We start from the raw sequence: 18,046 nt of genomic DNA, 5'->3' as shown, positions 1-18,046 counted from the left end.
CGAAGAAATAAATCACCGCTTTGAAAATATTGACAGAATACAAATTAATAAAATAATGATTTAAAATGTAGATACCATTAAGAAAAATAAAAGGGTTAAAAGATAAATGTTCACATCAAAAGAGTTATTTACTACTAGTCTACTAAAATATTTTGAAAGTGTTAGTCAATCAAGTTATGATACGATACAATTCCTCTGCTAAGTTTAGTAACCACAGTAACTGCATGAAAAAATATTTTCATACGATAATTTCAATAAATGAATAGTTCAAACTGCTGTAACGATTTAAAACCATAGTATAAACAAATAAATTTTATTTTCAAGATATTGCTTCGATACGTGGAATCTATGCAAATGATTTTGTTTTTTTTTTCCGTATAGTTGCCCATCCAGTGGCTACCCTACCACCAACCCCTTCAGATCTCAGAGCCACAAAATTGTCACATTTTTTTGTTCCTTTTCCATAAATAATTAATTTAAAACATTTTTAAAACATTTTTTTATTTTATCAAAAAGAGAAAGAAAAAAACATTTTTAAAATGTAGTCACCTCAAAACTATAATATATATTATCAAGAAGCAGTGGCATTGCAGAAGTGCGTCTTCTCCCTCAGATTCCTTCTCCATCTTCGCATTTTCTTCGATATGGAGCGTGCAAGGAGACTTGCTTACAGAGGAATCGTGAAACGTCTCGTTAACGAGACGAAACGACACCGTAACGTCGAATCCTCCTCCTCTCATATTGTTCCTTCAAGGTATGTCTCCTCCGTATCGACCTTTCTCCACCGTCGTGAATCGACGGCTTATCCCGGCGGTTTCGGGAGGCATCAGTTGCAGCAGACGAGGTCAATCTCCGTCGATGCGTTGAAGCCAAGCGACACATTCCCGCGCCGCCACAACTCCGCCACACCAGAGGAACAAACTCAGATGGCGAATTACTGCGGATTCGATAGCCTCAACACGCTCATTGATTCGACCGTGCCGAAATCGATTCGGTTAGATTCGATGAAATTTTCGAAATTCGACGGAGGATTAACAGAGAGTCAGATGATTGAGCACATGAGCGATTTAGCAACGAAGAACAAGGTATTCAAATCGTTTATCGGTATGGGTTACTACAACACTCATGTTCCTCCTGTGATTTTGCGTAATATAATGGAGAATCCTGCTTGGTACACTCAATACACTCCTTATCAAGCTGAGATCTCTCAAGGAAGGCTCGAATCTCTGCTCAATTTCCAAACGGTAATCACTGATCTCACTGGACTTCCCATGTCGAACGCGTCGCTGCTCGACGAAGGTACTGCAGCTGCGGAGGCAATGGCGATGTGTAACAACATTCAGAAGGGGAAGAAGAAGACGTTTGTGATTGCAAGTAATTGTCATCCTCAGACGATTGATGTCTGCAAGACTAGAGCTGATGGGTTTGATTTGATAATCGTCACGGCTGATCTGAAAGATGTCGACTATAGCTCAGGGGATGTTTGTGGGGTGCTTGTTCAGTACCCAGGGACTGAAGGTGAAGTGTTGGACTATGGTGAGTTTGTGAAGAATGCTCATGCCAATGGTGTTAAGGTTGTGATGGCTACGGATTTGTTGGCCTTGACAATGTTGAAACCGCCCGGGGAATTTGGAGCTGATATTGTCGTTGGCTCGGCTCAAAGATTCGGTGTACCGATGGGTTACGGTGGTCCACACGCCGCGTTTTTGGCTACTTCACAAGAGTATAAGAGGATGATGCCTGGGCGAATCATTGGTGTTAGTGTTGATTCTTCGGGGAAGCAAGCTTTGCGTATGGCTATGCAGACTCGGGAACAGCATATTCGTAGGGACAAAGCTACTAGCAACATCTGTACTGCTCAGGTAAAAATGGACCTCACAACTTTGGAAGTCTTTTACTTTATTATTTTGTATTTATAACAGCCAGAGCTAAGTGACCAAATGGCAAAGACGAAAAGTTTTCACCTGCTGTTTACCTTTTTGTAGGCGTTGCTTGCAAACATGACTGCGATGTATGCTGTCTACCATGGACCAGAAGGCTTGAAATCAATGGCCCAACGGGTTCATGGTCTTGCTGGTGTATTTGCCTTAGGATTGAAGAAACTTGGAACTGCAGAAGTACAAGATCTTCCCTTCTTTGACACTGTGAAAATCAAGTGTTCAGATGCAACTGCAATTGTTGATGCAGCATCTAAAAAAGAGATAAATCTGCGTCTTGTGGACTCCAACACTGTGAGTCTCTTCGTATATGTTTCTTTTTGAATATTTCTGTATATGATTATTAACATTGAAAATTGTGTTTTTTCTTGTCCTTCAAGATTACTGCTGCTTTTGATGAAACAACCACCTTGGATGATGTCGATAAACTTTTCGAAGTCTTTGCTTCCGTCAAGCCCGTGAGTTCTTAGCTAACTTCCATTTATTTTGCCTGTTTATATTTCACTTGTTCACTCTATTTCCATGTTTGCTTGACATATTGTTTTCTCCTATTTCAATGTACAAGGTTCAATTCACGGCTGAGTCTCTTGCACCGGAAGTTCACAATTCTATTCCTTCTAGCCTAACAAGAGAGAGCCCTTATCTTACTCATCCAATCTTCAACATGTATGTTACCTTTTCCAAATCTTGGATCGTTTATGCCTTATGGCCAATCAAACCATCACATTTACATTCTTTTTTTCGCTTTGATTAGGTATCACACGGAGCATGAGTTGCTTAGGTACATCCACAAGCTACAATCGAAAGATCTATCATTGTGCCACAGCATGATTCCACTTGGATCTTGTACAATGAAATTGAACGCTACAACTGAAATGATGCCAGTCACATGGCCAAGTTTCACCAACATGCACCCTTTTGCCCCTGTTGAACAAGCTCAAGGTTACCAGGTGAGGCCACATACTTGACTTATTTGTCTGTAAGTTGAACCATGAACTAATTTTTTTGTACGACAACTTATAGGAAATGTTTACGAATTTGGGTGAGCTCTTGTGCACGATCACTGGCTTTGACTCTTTTTCATTGCAACCTAATGCTGGTGCTGCTGGCGAGTATGCCGGGCTTATGGTTATCCGTGCATATCACATGGTAAATCTAACTACAGTTTCCCTATTTATAATATGAACTTGCACTCCAACAAATTTGGTGAATGGGTGAATGAATGATGTAGTCAAGAGGGGATCATCACCGAAACGTGTGCATCATACCTGTTTCTGCACACGGGACAAACCCTGCTAGTGCTGCCATGTGTGGAATGAAAATTGTTGCCGTTGGAACTGATGCCAAGGGAAACATTAACATTGAAGAGTTGAGGAAAGCCGCCGAAGCCAACAAGGACAACTTAGCTGCCCTTATGGTATGTTTTTGCTTCTTTTCAGCACTAAACCATTTCTATTTATGGGTCAATCCACTTTTTGATTCCGTTTGAATATCAGGTTACATACCCTTCAACCCATGGAGTCTATGAGGAGGGCATCGACGAGATTTGCAATATAATTCATGAAAATGGAGGCCAAGTTTATATGGATGGTGCTAATATGAATGCACAGGTATGGTTTCTCTGCTGGTACGGATTATATGTTGACTGAAGAATCCAAAAGTTGTCAAATTCGAGAATGTTTTTTGGCTTCCAGGTGGGTTTGACTAGCCCTGGTTTCATTGGAGCGGATGTTTGCCATCTCAATCTCCACAAGACCTTCTGTATCCCTCACGGAGGTGGTGGTCCTGGTATGGGCCCTATTGGTGTGAAGCAACATTTGGCTCCATTCCTACCTTCTCACCCTGTGGTTAGTGTTAATTCATCTTTCCCATTGATTGGTCTATCGGCGTTCTTGTGTTGATTCTATTTACTCTGCTACAGATACGTACCGGTGGTATCCCTGAACCCGAGAATACATCACCATTGGGAACCATTTCTGCAGCACCTTGGGGGTCTGCGCTTATCTTACCAATCTCTTATACTTACATTGCGATGATGGGATCTGAGGGACTCACCGATGCCTCAAAGATTGCAATTTTAAACGCTAACTACATGGCAAAGCGTTTAGAGGTACCTTCTCTTCTCCTTGAATCTCTTTGAAGAAAAATTAACGTCTCTTCTCTTGTGCAACCTCACTTATGCTTTCTTGTAATTTCAGAACCACTATCCAGTTCTTTTCCGTGGTGTCAATGGAACAGTGGCCCACGAATTTATCATTGACTTGAGAGGATTCAAGGTATATTTTTCTTTTTCCTTTTTCTTTTGGAGTAACTGCTCTCTTCTTTGGGTGGTAAATGATGAATCCTCTGGTTCAATGTCTTTAGAACACTGCTGGAATAGAACCCGAGGATGTGGCGAAACGACTTATGGATTATGGTTTCCATGGACCGACAATGTCTTGGCCTGTCCCTGGAACGCTTATGATCGAGCCAACCGAAAGCGAAAGCAAGGTAATAATAAATAATAATGCCTTGCATTGCCATATCTCTCTATCACTAAGCTCTTACTCCTTAATCATGGCTTCCTAATATTGCAGGCTGAGTTAGACAGGTTCTGCGATGCTCTCATCTCGATCAGGGAAGAAATATCACAGATTGAGAAAGGAAACGCCGATCCGAACAACAACGTTCTCAAGGTAAAAAAAAAAAAAATTAGACTGCAATTTCAGTTCCGAGTTGTTTCTATTGTCTGATTCTAATGACCTTACAATTAAACACGCACAGGGAGCTCCACATCCTCCTTCATTGCTAATGGCTGACACATGGAAAAAACCGTACTCCCGTGAATACGCAGCCTTCCCTGCTCCATGGCTCCGCTCCTCCAAGTTCTGGCCAACTACAGGTACTTTAAAACTTGAAAAACTAGCCGTAGCATTCGGTTTAATTCGGTTCTTGGCTTTTTCGGTTTTGATAAAATTTTCCACTGTACTTTAGCTTCTTTCCGGCTCGGTTTAGTTTAAATAAATACTAATAATAAAATACAAACAAATAACTATTTTTAATCAACATTATAACTTTTGTAGTACAATAAAATGTATTTTTTTAATATATGATTTCTGAATTTCAGAGTTGGAACAATTAGGCTAAATAGGTTTATATTTCAAAAATAGGCTAATTCTTTTAAAACTTAAAAAAAAGAACTCAATTTTTGGTTTAAGGTTTTGAAATTTTTTTTTTTAGGGGTTAAGCTTTAGAAATTTGGATTTAGAGTTTAGTATTTAGGATTTAGGGCGACTATTTAATTACCTTTTACAACTTTCACATTTCGGTCAAACGAAAAACCACTTTCTAATGAAATAAAAAAACATGCTCAACGTTTTTTATTAAGCTGTTTAATCTCGAATTTTTCTTAACCAAACTGTTGGGGTTTCTGGTAAATAAAAAGTCGAAACTTCTTTTTGCTCAAGACGTTGATTTTTGTACAAAGTTTTGGATTATATAAAAAAATTGGTTTAAGTTCATGCTTCCACTGAGAAAAATCTTTGATTATTTATAAGTTCATGCTTCCACTGAGAAAAATCTTTGATTATTTATAAGTTCATGCTTCCACTGAGAAAAATCTTTGATTATTTATAACTTCCTATCAAAATATAAAATGTGTGTGAAACAGGGCGCGTGGACAACGTGTATGGAGACCGTAATCTGGTGTGCACTCTCCAACCGGGAAACGAAGAACAGGCTGCAGCTGCAGCTGCAGTTTCTGCTTAAAATTAAGCCAATTATGAGGCAGTTCGCACCGGATTCAGAAACAAAAAATCTGTTAGATGACAAAACGTAGTCCTAAATTCTCTTCAGTTCACAATCTCATCATCACTTTCCGCTTTCTGTACAATGTACATAACGTAGTCCTAAATTCTCCCTCATTTATCTAATAAAAATACATCACCTTATGTTCCACATTCTTATACTATAACCTTCGATTGGGATTATGTGATATTGAAAAAAATTCAAAGTTAATTACAATATGAAATCTTGTTTATAATCTAGTCCGATCAATCAATACATTTAATTGTCTAGTAATTCGTTGAGGTGTTAAACGAAATTTAAAGCGTTTTGTTTACTTGTCAATATTTAAAAGAATGATGCCTAAAGTTTGCTTATGTGTCGTAATTTAAGTTAAAGCAAACCGATCTAGTTTTGATTATGGTGTCGGCTTCATGTTTTGCTTACGTGTCATTATTTAAAAGTAATGTTGCCTATATTTCATTAACGTGTTGTTATTTAATTAAAACAAACTGATTTAAATTTAAAAACAGAACATAAAGAAAAATTAACATTCTCCAATTATTTGATTTAAACTTTACTTAAAACGAACCAAAGTTATTTAAACTAAACTAGAATCGTAATGAACTGAAATCAAATTTTGTTTCGATTTGTTCAAAATTCACTCAAAACGAACCAAATTTATTTAAACCTAACCAAAATCGTAACGAGTCAAAATCATGTTTTTAATTGGTTTGATCTCCAATTGGAATACCGATTATTAATTTCTTATACTTTTTATCGATTATCGGTTTTGTGTTTCGGAGAGCTGGCTGATTTAGGTATTTGTGAAAGAAAGAAAAATAGCTGAAACACTTACTTGGTTTGTAGGTATAAATATAGGTTTTGTTCTTCAAATTTTCGTATCTAAAAGTGCATTCTTCTTTTTTTTTATGTAGTTAGGGTTTTTCTTAAGTATTAGCTGTCAATGTGTATGTGGCTTTGATTTTATCTGAATTTTAATTTTAAATGATTATCAGAAGTCATGTCGTGCTCCACCTTCTTCACCACTGCTACACCCATTGTTCTCGACAACCTGCTCACGTGATCTCCTTCTCCGCCGCCTTTCTCTCCAACTCAATATCATCGGTCTGCTACATTCTCTCTCGCGCATGGATTCTCACCAGAAATTTACCAATGGGAGCCTGTTGCCCACATTGATATACTCACATTTTACATCATTTTAACATAAATTTAGTTTAGTTTTTGAGTCCCATTCATATGTTTTCTTATGCATTCTTAGAGTTTTAGGTATTGTTTTAGTATAAATAGGTCTGCATAGAGTCCAAGTGTGTCTTGCATTGTTTTGGAGTCTAAATCAGGTTCTTGGAGACATTTGGAGACTTATGGAGATATGGAGCCAAAGATCATTGAGTCTTGACCAAAGGAAAGCATCTAACGAAAGTGAAAAGCTTGTGGCCGAGGTTTTTTTATAACTCAAGGGATTTCACCTACACCGACCCTGAAACTGAGGCCAACACCGAGCAGCCTCACCATAATGCCAAGAACGCCCAAGACCGGTGCCAGCTTGGGTACTACATTCGGTGTGCATATCAAGCCTTGGAGCTCTTCAAAAAATTTTTGGAAATCAAACTACCTTTCTAATGGAAGTGGTTGCAAGGCATTCTGATCAGTGGTCTGAAAGTTACACCCGTTTTCACATGAAATGTGTCTCTCGGCCTAAAATCACTTCTGCCAATGCTGCTCAAAGATCGAGCAGAACGGAAGGCTTACACACCGATCCAGTCTTAGAGTTTTTCATGAGAGTTACTGAAAATCGAGCTGTTTTTGCAATAGCGGGGGTCTCAAGTCATTCTTATCAGTGGCGCAAAAGTTATGACTGAATGAGCATGAACATATCCGCCCACACCGAGTGCAACACCGAGTGACCTCACCAGCACCCTCTCCTGTCCTGTCTCCTCACCACCTTGGTGTCCCACTCTGTGCCAGGCTCAGTGTCAAGGCCTAACACACACAAACTACACACTGAGGCCAGGACCGAGTGCAGCACCGGCCGAGAACTTCTTCACGCGGACTGAACCACATCACACTGACGCCAGCACCGACTGTAATGTGACCTGTCACTCACTCGGTGTAGACCACTTAATGCACCTTTGACCACCGACCTGATCCTCTCTATATAATGTATTTTGGCCTAATTTTATGTATGGTTTTGTTTTCTCTTAAAAAACCTCCCCCTTTGGGAAACAAGACCTTCTAAATAGTTTTCTTTAAATTTAAATGTAATCTAGTCTCTTTTTTCATCTGGAATCTATCTTCTTTTATCATCATTAAATCATTTTTCACTAGTGAAAATTAGATTTTGATAATGATGATTAGCAAAGTGATTAAGACCATGAGAGTGGGTTAATCTTGCTTAAGTGGTCTAGACGTAAAAAAAGTAGTGATTGTGTGATCTTGTTTCTGCTTAGGATTAGCCTTCTTAGCTCATGAGAGTGAATGTTTAAGAGGTTAATTGGTTATTGGATTTTGAAATAATGCTTGTTAATTAATCTTTTCAAAAATGAGAGTTTGTTCTTAATTTTAAAATAGACATAATAACAAAAATAGACTTCCTATTTTATTTGTATCACTATTGACGTTTGAAAGATTTTGGGATAGTTTTTCACAATTCAAATCATATTAGACGTGAAAAATATCAGTGTTTTTTGTTCCTAATACAAGTTTCAACTAATTAATAGTTTGCAAGTAATGCAAAAAAATTAAATATGTGGGATAACTTTATGTGCAGTAAATAGAACTTGAATAAAGAGTATAGTCCAACTATTTTTTCCTCTTGCAGAAGAGATAAAACTGGTGACATCACTACTCTCTCTCCGGATCCAGACTCGCGTTGTTGGTGGAAAGAATTTTTTGTCTCCTTTGTTGCTAAAAAACCAAAAAAAGAAGTGAATACCCACTTATCATAGCTATATTCTTAAGAGCTTTTGGTTTTTTTTTCTAACCTAATGAACCCTTTCAAAATGTAAGTTTCATATTTTTGTTGTTGGTGTTCCTATATATTATTGACTTTTTATAAGTTTGAACTATTTTTCATAAGCCAATAAGAGTAGCTACCAATAATTTTACAAAAATACAAAAACAACAAAAGCATAGCAGCCAGCGCTAGGCATGGGCCAGTTTACTAGTTTAAGTAATATGTGTAGGTTGGCAACGGCTTAAACCAAAAATCAAAGTAGAAATAAATAATATGAAATTAATTTAAGGGATTTATGAACACTAGTAGAAGTTTTGTTTGCTTGTTGGAGGACAGAAAAAATTGCTAATATGTAATTAAATTTCCAGGTAAAGAAGGTTATTTGGGATAAACTTAACTTGATAAATCTAAAGTCTAGTGTGAAAAGTAACATGATACAAGAAAACATGCCGAAAACCTACATAATATATCGTCGAAAAATCATAGGAAATTTTTTTACCAAATTCCTACGAAATTTTGTCAAAGGAAATCAGCCATCAGAAATTGTAAAAGGTAAAAAAATGATAGGAAATTTCTTAAGAAAATGTTGGAGGAAACTTTCGATGGAAATTATGGTAGGATTTTGGTTGAAAATTTCCTACCATAGTACTACCATTTTTCTTCGATTTGTGTTCCTTCCAATTTCCTACAAAATATTACTTACTTATTTCTGACGAAATTTCTACTAGTCTTTCCTACCAATTTCCTACCAATTTCTTACCAATATAATAAAAATAATTTTATAAAATCAAAAATAAAATTAATATCAGAATTTAATTTAAATTAAAATATGAATTAACTATAAATTCGATTAATAAAATATATATAGAACAAAATAAGTTCATTAATTACTGTGAACCTAGAACTAGATTGAGTAATTATTAATTAGAGAGAAGTTGAGGACTCTTATTTATAGTGCAGCTTCTTCATCTAAATTATCGTAGATTTCCGATATAGGACAAATCATAAGACATATTTTCCTACAAAATTTTTATGATTTTTTACAAACAATATTTTATAGGAAATTCGTAGAAATTTTTATTTTTTCTCTATTTATAGTGCAGTTTCTTCATCAATATCTTAGATTTTCGATGTGGGACAAACTAGAAGACATATGTTCCTACAGAACTCCTATGATTTTTCTACAAACAATATTTTGTAGGAAATCCGTAGGAAAACTTCCTACGAAATTTCCACTAGTCAATTAGACCCTACCACTTTCCTACCAAATTCTGACCAAATTTTCTACAAATATAAATTTGGTAGGTTACTGGTTGGATATACTCTACCATTTTGAACGGGTTACTTACTCTTAACGGTCAAAGCAAACATCTTCCAGCTCAGATTTGTCATCTAGCTCGGGCAGTTCTCAGAGGCATTCTTATCACTTGGTAGATCCAATTCCATTTTCTTTTCGAAGAAAAGTTCTTACCAATTTTTTACCATTTTTATTTTATTTTTGTCATAATTGCGTAAGAAATTGGTTAAAAATATTTTTACCAAATGTTTTCATAAGAATATGGCATGTTTTCTTGTAGTGTCAATAATATGAGAATGGCGATAAGACCTTGAAACGAAAAAAATAGAGAAAACATAATTTAGGAAGTTAATTTTGATAAAAATGGTAAATGGTTCGGACTAAAGAGTTTTCTCTTCATTTAAAGTGTCCACATCAAAAAACCAAAACAAAAACTAAAGTTAATGACTCAATTAATTCATATACTTTGAAATAACTATGATTTTTTTATTAAAAAAAACACTAAAATTAATTATTCAATTAATGACACACTTTTATAATTACTATTTTCATCAAGAAGAATAAGAGTAAAAACTGAAAGAAAAAAAAAGAAGTTAAAGAAAACGATGTTGATAAAAAAACACTTAAAGAACAATGAAAAAATAAGAAAAATATAGGAGAAAGAAAAAAAATCAAAATATAAAGAGAATGACGCAGATGAAGACGAAGTAAAAAAAAAAAGAATACATACACTAGATAAGTAAAAATAAGAGACAAAACAAAATTTAAAAAAATGAAGAAAAACCTAAAGAAAAAGAAGAAGAGGAGGAAGAAGAACATATAAAGCTGATGAAGAGAAATTTTGGAAAATATGAAGATAAAGACGTTGAAGATATTGAGGGAGGAGACTGAAAGATGAAGATAACAAAATATGAGATTATGAAGATAGAGAAGAAGTCTAATAAAATCAAAAAATACAAAAAGAAGAAAAAAAAGACAAATACAATGAATCAGTTGTTCAATAATTTATAATAATAGCTGTTTAAAAACAAATTCTGCACAACACCAAAAAATAAAAATAAGTCTTTATAACTCTTTCTTTATGGTGATCTTGTTGACTAATGCCAAGAATATCTTTGGAAGAGTTAACCCTATTGGTATCTTTTGATATGGTGTTTGGTTTATTATAGGTGACTTAGCAATATCACAAGAGAAAAGTTGGCAAAGGAGAATTAGAATCTTCGTTCCTTCCTGTACATGCAATGATACATAGTTGTATTATGACTGATTTTCCATAATGGGTAAACTCCTTGTTTTGGGTGGACGCCGGAGAAAAAAAACGGTAAAATGTAGACTTCACATGGCAATGCAAAATCAAGATTAGCATAATATATTTTACAAAACAAATGTGGATTATTTGAAATTGTGATGCTGCTCGATCTAATCATCAACCCTATAGGCTTATATTCAGCCGTAGGGGCGCGGAGGGAGTGAAGTCGGGACAGGGTCATGTGTTCCCAACTGTTTTTTTATTTATTTTTTCTTAAATAATTTAGATACTTTTAATTAAAATATTTTTAACTTAGTGATTAAAATAAAGTTATCCAATTAAATTTTTTCTTATTTATAAAATTATGCTCCCAACTAATTTTTTTTTTCTAGATCCACCCCTGTTCAGCCGGGAAGATTCATGAAGAGCTTCCTGTTAAACAAACAATATCTCGTGGAACCAAGGCTAAAAAGAGAAATTGTAAAAGGTTGGAGTGGTGCTGATGTAAGCACAAGGATAACACAAGAACATACTCAGTTAGACACATTCAATGCTTTTGATGTGGAAGAGGTTGACGAGTGAATAATGGACAATTCATAGATTGGGTTGAATCCAAGAGATGCTGCTTCATTCTCTAATCGAAGGGGCAACTAGGAAAAGTTAGACCCAAAAAAGCTTTCGTTTGTTAAGGAAAAACCACACGAAACAAAGAAAAGATTTGACAGAATTTGATTTCACAACACAAGTGTTTGACGATGATAGGCTATTTACAAAGCAAAGGCTCTTTAGATAGGTTATTTACAAAGCAAAGGCTCTTTAGATAGATATCTGTGACGAACATGAAACAGTCCAAACTATTCAGAGTTTTCGATATCCAAGTAACGGTTCAGAGTGAAAGCTGGCCATTTGTCCCATTGTAGAGGTTCCGAATCTACCAAATGTTACTGACTCTGTGAGAGGACACAACGAAGAACAACCAGTAATCCAAAAAAAAAAATCTCAAATTCTCTTTCAAGAGACTTTAGATTTACCAACAATATTCTATATAAAAATTAGCAAATCAAATTCGAGAATCATTATGTCAATATTCATTCTGCATTGCCATGTGAAGTCTACATTTTACCTCTTTTTTTCTCTGGCGTCAACTTATAGAAAGGAGTTTCCCCTATATGGAAAACCAGCCATAACATAACTATGTATCTATCATTGCACGTAAAAGAAGGAACGAAGAATCTGATTTTCAGTTGCCAACTTTTCTCTTCTGATTATCTGTGATCACATCTGATATTGCTAACGTCACATATAATAAACTATAAACACTGAATCAAAAGATATCGGGATTGATTGGCAAATGTGTTATAGGAATTTTACACAGCCCAAAAAAATTCTACAGCTTTTAGTAAAACCTATAATACAGAGAGTTGAATATAGAGAGAATACGATATTGCAAACTAACTTTTGCCTTTATTAGAAATTACTTAAACAATCTTTACAAGATTTGTGTAATCAGACTTTGTTTACATACATCAATAACACTGACAAATTCTTAATCTACCCAAGGTTTACCATAACTATAGTTGTGTAACACTCAAGAATGAACACTCACCAAGAACCCTAAATTTTAAACTCTTGTTATTCTCTTCTCATAGACGGCTAACCTAATCTAGGCCAAGCCTCTGAGTATATATACCTCTTCTCATCTTACATAAGTAAGCAAGAGTATATCCACTTTCCACATTCTTGAGATATTCAAATCTCCATAGCTAGATCCTGCAGACCATTCTTGACACCCAGTCACCCACATAAGATTCTTTCCTACTCCATTTAGTCGTCGCCACATCAGCTTCCTCTTCATACATTTATTGATCCACGTCACGTCATCTTGCTGTATCTGCACTTTTTTTCCGCGTTCTTGACTTCCTTGTGTTGCACACTTGCTCACTTGATTCGTGTTGCAGATCTAATGATTTGGATAACACTTTTGAACTAATCCAATCAAGCTCTAGCTTTACTCACAGCCAAAAATATTTATTTTCCTTCTTTTTGCTCGTAGAAAGAATATTATCTAGAGCACACATTTTAAGCTCTCACTCAATTTCTCTTTCATTCCTCTCTCAAAAAAAAAAATCACTTGTTCAGTCAAGGTTTTATTTTTGAAAACCAGAGCCAAAATTTAAAAGCTATAAAATCTAAATTCTACAGGAAAAAACATAAACCTACAGCCTTAACCCATCAGGGCCATCAATACGGGTTGATCTCTCCCAAATATATTCTCACAAGTTACAACAACAAGATCACCACAAACAAAAAGTTATAAAAACTCTATTACCAATGCTAAATGGTTTGAGTTCAGAACCATCTACCGTTTCATCAAAATAGATTTCCAAAATTATGTTTTCTGTATTTTTGGTCGCTCCAGGGATATTCAAAATTCAAATATTGAAAACAATTTTCACATTTTTCAATGTGAACTCTTAGAAATTTCACATACTTACACTATTTGACTGTGAATTCAAATAGTAAAACCAAATATGACATATATATGACTTTTTGTATGTTTTACATTATATTTCGTATGATTGACATCAAAATAGTCAGACAACAGAGAACAAAATATTACAAACACAGTGAAAGTGCTTTCCAAAATGAACAAGTTTGCAGTAAAAAAGAGTAGCCTAAACCTACGTATGAGTAATGTGGATCCTCTTTCCTAACACTCCAACAAATAAAAATTAGTTCCCTTGTTTGTTTCAAAAGATTCAAGAAACAAATCCCAATCCAAAGATTTATGGTTGTGTTTTTGTTTATTTCACTTATTATTTTTTCATATAGTAAAATCTTTTTATTTGAAGAAAATGAGAGGGATAGTGAGTAAGGCTTATATTAGTCAAGGTAGATTTTGACATTTATATTAGAGTTTGGATAAGAAATTTGAATTATTTTGGAATTTAGATAGTTATTGGCACCGTATTTTAGTTCGAATTTTTTTCGGCACATCAAATTTAGTTTGGGTTAGTTTTTGCTCTTTTCCCGAGTGAGGCTTTCTCTTCTTATATATATATTTTTTTAAATACTTATTTTATCCCACTTCATATTAATAAATTAAATTGCTCAGTAATTGAGAAAAGTAGAAAACATACAGGGTTCATTGCACCTTGCTCCATCATCTTCAATAAATTTCTAGAACTAGAAGAAACGTCTCTTTTAGAAAAAAATCTCCTCTTTTGTTGCTAAAACCCAAAAAGCATCTGTTTTTTTTTCTCCTCCTTTGAGCTTTCGGTGATTTTGTTTCTCTGCGTTGATCCATAAGGCGTCGGCGTCGGCGTCGTTGACAGGTGAAATTGAAAGACACTCGACTTTCATTATCCTTTGCTTCTGCTGATTTATACCTTTTTCCGTTTTATTTTCTTATCGTGATTCTCTGTGTTTAGATCTTGGGTTTCCATGGAAATGACTAGATGGGATTTTGAAATTTACCAAAGAAAAAACACACAATGCTGTTCATCCCCGAAATTGAATTAAAGGAACCAAATTGGGAGATTGTCAGATTTAAGAATCAAATTGCTTCATGCATTTTCTCTGGGTTTTCAATAAGGCTTTGAATTTTGATAAAAGGTGTTAAACTTTGCTTCTTTTTTTTTTCTTTCTTGTGGCTGATGATGAGACTGCTCTTGTATTAGTGGTGTGGTTGGTTCGTTTCCTGGAATCTGCAAAAACAATCTAAATGTCCCGTGGAAGAGTTCCTTTGATGGATCTGAAACGAACTTATGATGTTGAAGAAGCGGGATCTACACCATCCACAATCGAAGAAGAAGATGATGATCTATGGCCTCTATGTGAGATTGATCCGGAAAAAGGAAAATTCCCTTGCTGTATAGTCTGGACTCCTCTCCCTGTTGTCTCTTGGTTGGCTCCTTTCATTGGCCATGTTGGACTTTGCAGAGAAGATGGAGTCATTTTGGACTTCGCTGGCTCTAACTTCATCAATGTCGACGATTTCGCATTCGGTCCTCCTGCTCGCTATCTCCAACTCGATCGAACTCAGGTATCTGTTGTTATCTTGCTAAAACATGGATGGTAGTTCATGGAACTGTGATTAGAGATGTTCACTGTATTAAACGTTTGTGTGTGCGTGTTTTTGTTTTGCAGTGTTGCTTACCACGAAACTTGGGTGGGCACACTTGCAAGTATGGATTTAAACACACAGAGTTTGGAACAGCGGTTACGTGGGACGATGCACTGAGCACGAGCGCACGTAGCTGTGAGCATAGGACCTACAACCTCTTCACATGTAACTGCCATTCGTTTGTTGCTAACTGTATGAACCGGCTTTGCTATGGAGGTTCAATGGAGTGGAAGATGGTGAATGTTGCTGTTCTGATTTTGATGAAAGGGAAATGGGTCAGTGTGTCATCGGTGGTCCGGTCATTTCTGCCCTGTGCTTTGGTTACTTGTTTGGGGGTATCACTCGTCGGGTGGCCGTTCCTGATTGGTCTATGCTCGTTCTCGCTACTACTTGTCGCGTGGTTCATAATTGCTACTTACTGTTTTAAGAACATAATTTGTTGAAGTAGTAGGAAAGAAATATTTGTGTTTATGCATAAACATTTTGTTAATCTAAGAATTGTTCTCCTTTCTACTTAGGCACAATCGAGCTTTCAACTTCATTAAACAAATTATATTTTCTGCTCTTTAGATTATCCGCAGCTCGAGAAGATAAATCGTTGGTTAGGATTTTACGACGTAAAAGGAATGTTACGAGGAAAATGTTGGAAATATGTTTAAAAAGATTTACAAAAGACTCCGTTTCCAAATCGAACCCGGGCCTCCTGGGTGAAAACTAGATATCCGAACCGAATTAGTTAATTGAAAATTTGATAGTGCAAAATAACGACTGACTCTTATTTATCGAACTGAATTTTACAAAGCTTTCTTATCATCCTCAACATAGCTGATAATCCAATTAGGCATCAAAGAATACAACCTAGGGACATTATTCAAAAAAGAAAAAGTCTTCTGGGCTATTCGGTCTGCCATTCTATTATTTCCGCGCGGCTGAATAACTTAATCATCGAGTCGGTTTAGCAGATGTAAGATGTTGTATGCCTTGTCGTAACGCACTTAACGCAGGCAACAACGAGCTGTTACTTACTTCTGAGATATTTAAAATGGCGCAAAATAACTATTGTTAGTTGTTTTTTTTTACTTCGTAAGTCGTAACAATGGCCATCTTTAAACGAAAGAAAGATTTGTATGTAATAACCATAGTCTTGTTTTTCTTCATTTGATAAAGGGTGTCTTATTAACTTAATGCACAAATAAAAGGCTATTTAGAGCAACTCCAACAAAACCAGCATATTTGGATTTATCAAAACAAAACACACACCAAATTTAGTGTTATATTATCCCATTTTTTTTAACTCCAACCACCACAACAAATCGCATACTAAATAAAATGTTCTTTAATATTTTGTATATTATTTGATTTATTTTTATTTATTTTTATAGATCTGATGAATATTAATTATTTTTATAACTGATTAATTCTGACTTAAATGTTAGATCACAATAGATAAATTTAAAAATAGTATAAAAATAAATTACATCTTATTTATTCTCAGAATTAGTATATTCAGATCATAGGTTATCAATTACTATATTTCGAAATTCAGTATGAGCTTCTTGGATATTAGACTATTGTTTAAATTTACACTATGTTCATATTAATTATCTTGTTGCATTTTTTTAATGTTTGTTTGGTTTTAGTTTTATAATTAGGTGGCTACCGCTGCGCGTGGACATAATTACTTTACAATGTCATACAATTATTTATTTTTAAAATTCATCACTCTTTGTACTCTTTATATTGTTGATAGATTATTTCAAAATTAAAAATTTTAAAAGACTTTTACAAACATTCATTATAAATCACTGATAGAAAATTTATTTTTGACCGATGTTCAATTGATATAAATTTGAAGGTACATATACTTTAAATCTTTTTATCATTCTTTTATTTTGAAGGAAATAGAGATAATATAATTCGTTTTTATTCGCGCCAATCAAATTCGAAAGAGAGGCATCATATGGTAGTTGATTGCGCAGGTATTAAGTTTTCTATATTTTTACAAATCTAAATTTTTGATCCAATATCATTATAACCAAATATATATTAGTTTTCATTGTAAAAAATGAAATTATAAAAATGATAAAACTGAAGGAGTATATATATTAGTTTTCATTGTATACTCATGCAATTACAATAAATATAGAATAGTTCTTTTAATCCATTAATATCAGAGTTTGGAACTATTAATACAATATTATTATTTTTTCTAAATATCGCAATCGCCAAATAAAGTAAATACTAAACTACATTTATAACTCATATTTGGGTTTTTTTTTTCATCGTCTCCATCCTCATATCCCCAACCTTTTTTTCCCCCAATTTTTACTTCATTTCTTCTTCATATCTATTGTTTTAATTAAATTTAAATTCATAATCTTCACATTTTTCTATATTTAAGTGAACTTGATATTTTTTTCTTCAGCTTCTTTAACTTCCTTATCTCCTTACTTTTGTTCTTCTTTCTTATTTTGTATTATCTATCTTATTCATGAATTTTCTTACCTTCATTTCTCATCTTCACATTCTCATACTTTATCAATTTTGTTTTTCGACTTCTATTTTCTTTCAGTTTTTTCACATATGCTTTTTCCAATTTGCATTCTGTCTATGACTCTTTCTGTATCTCATTATGTATTCTTCCGCTTCTTTATCTTTTGATTGTTTTTTTTGCTTGTATGTTGCATTTTTCATCGTC

The 18,046-nt window shown here is 34.6% G+C and overlaps 2 protein-coding genes across 2 annotated transcripts; both read left to right on the top strand.

Moving 5' to 3' along the window:
• Window positions 1–577: 577 nt before the first annotated feature.
• LOC18025728 (glycine dehydrogenase (decarboxylating) 2, mitochondrial) lies at window positions 578–5,875 on the top strand. The gene is made up of 15 exons (XM_006408783.2): window positions 578–1,862; window positions 1,986–2,231; window positions 2,318–2,395; window positions 2,503–2,603; window positions 2,692–2,887; window positions 2,961–3,086; window positions 3,169–3,354; window positions 3,434–3,547; window positions 3,632–3,784; window positions 3,859–4,047; window positions 4,136–4,213; window positions 4,302–4,427; window positions 4,514–4,612; window positions 4,701–4,818; window positions 5,587–5,875. The coding sequence occupies exons 1-15, from the start codon at window positions 645–647 to the stop codon at window positions 5,682–5,684; spliced, it is 3,126 nt and encodes a 1,041-aa protein (XP_006408846.1). The 5' UTR covers window positions 578–644; the 3' UTR covers window positions 5,685–5,875.
• An 8,498-nt stretch (window positions 5,876–14,373) lies between these two features.
• On the top strand, window positions 14,374–15,861 carry LOC18025727 (protein REVERSION-TO-ETHYLENE SENSITIVITY1). Its single transcript, XM_006408782.2, has 3 exons — window positions 14,374–14,557; window positions 14,903–15,267; window positions 15,372–15,861. Exons 2-3 carry the CDS (start codon window positions 14,947–14,949, stop codon window positions 15,789–15,791), a joined length of 741 nt encoding a protein of 246 aa, XP_006408845.1. The 5' UTR covers window positions 14,374–14,557; window positions 14,903–14,946; the 3' UTR covers window positions 15,792–15,861.
• The last annotated feature ends 2,185 nt before the right edge of the window (window positions 15,862–18,046 follow it).

The sequence above is a fragment of the Eutrema salsugineum genome, unplaced genomic scaffold (assembly GCF_000478725.1).
Source record: "Eutrema salsugineum unplaced genomic scaffold, Eutsalg1_0 scaffold_12, whole genome shotgun sequence".
Taxonomy (NCBI): Eukaryota; Viridiplantae; Streptophyta; class Magnoliopsida; order Brassicales; family Brassicaceae; genus Eutrema; species Eutrema salsugineum.
The sequence above is the reverse complement of the archived record's forward strand: the minus strand, read 5'-3'. Positions and strand labels throughout refer to the sequence as shown.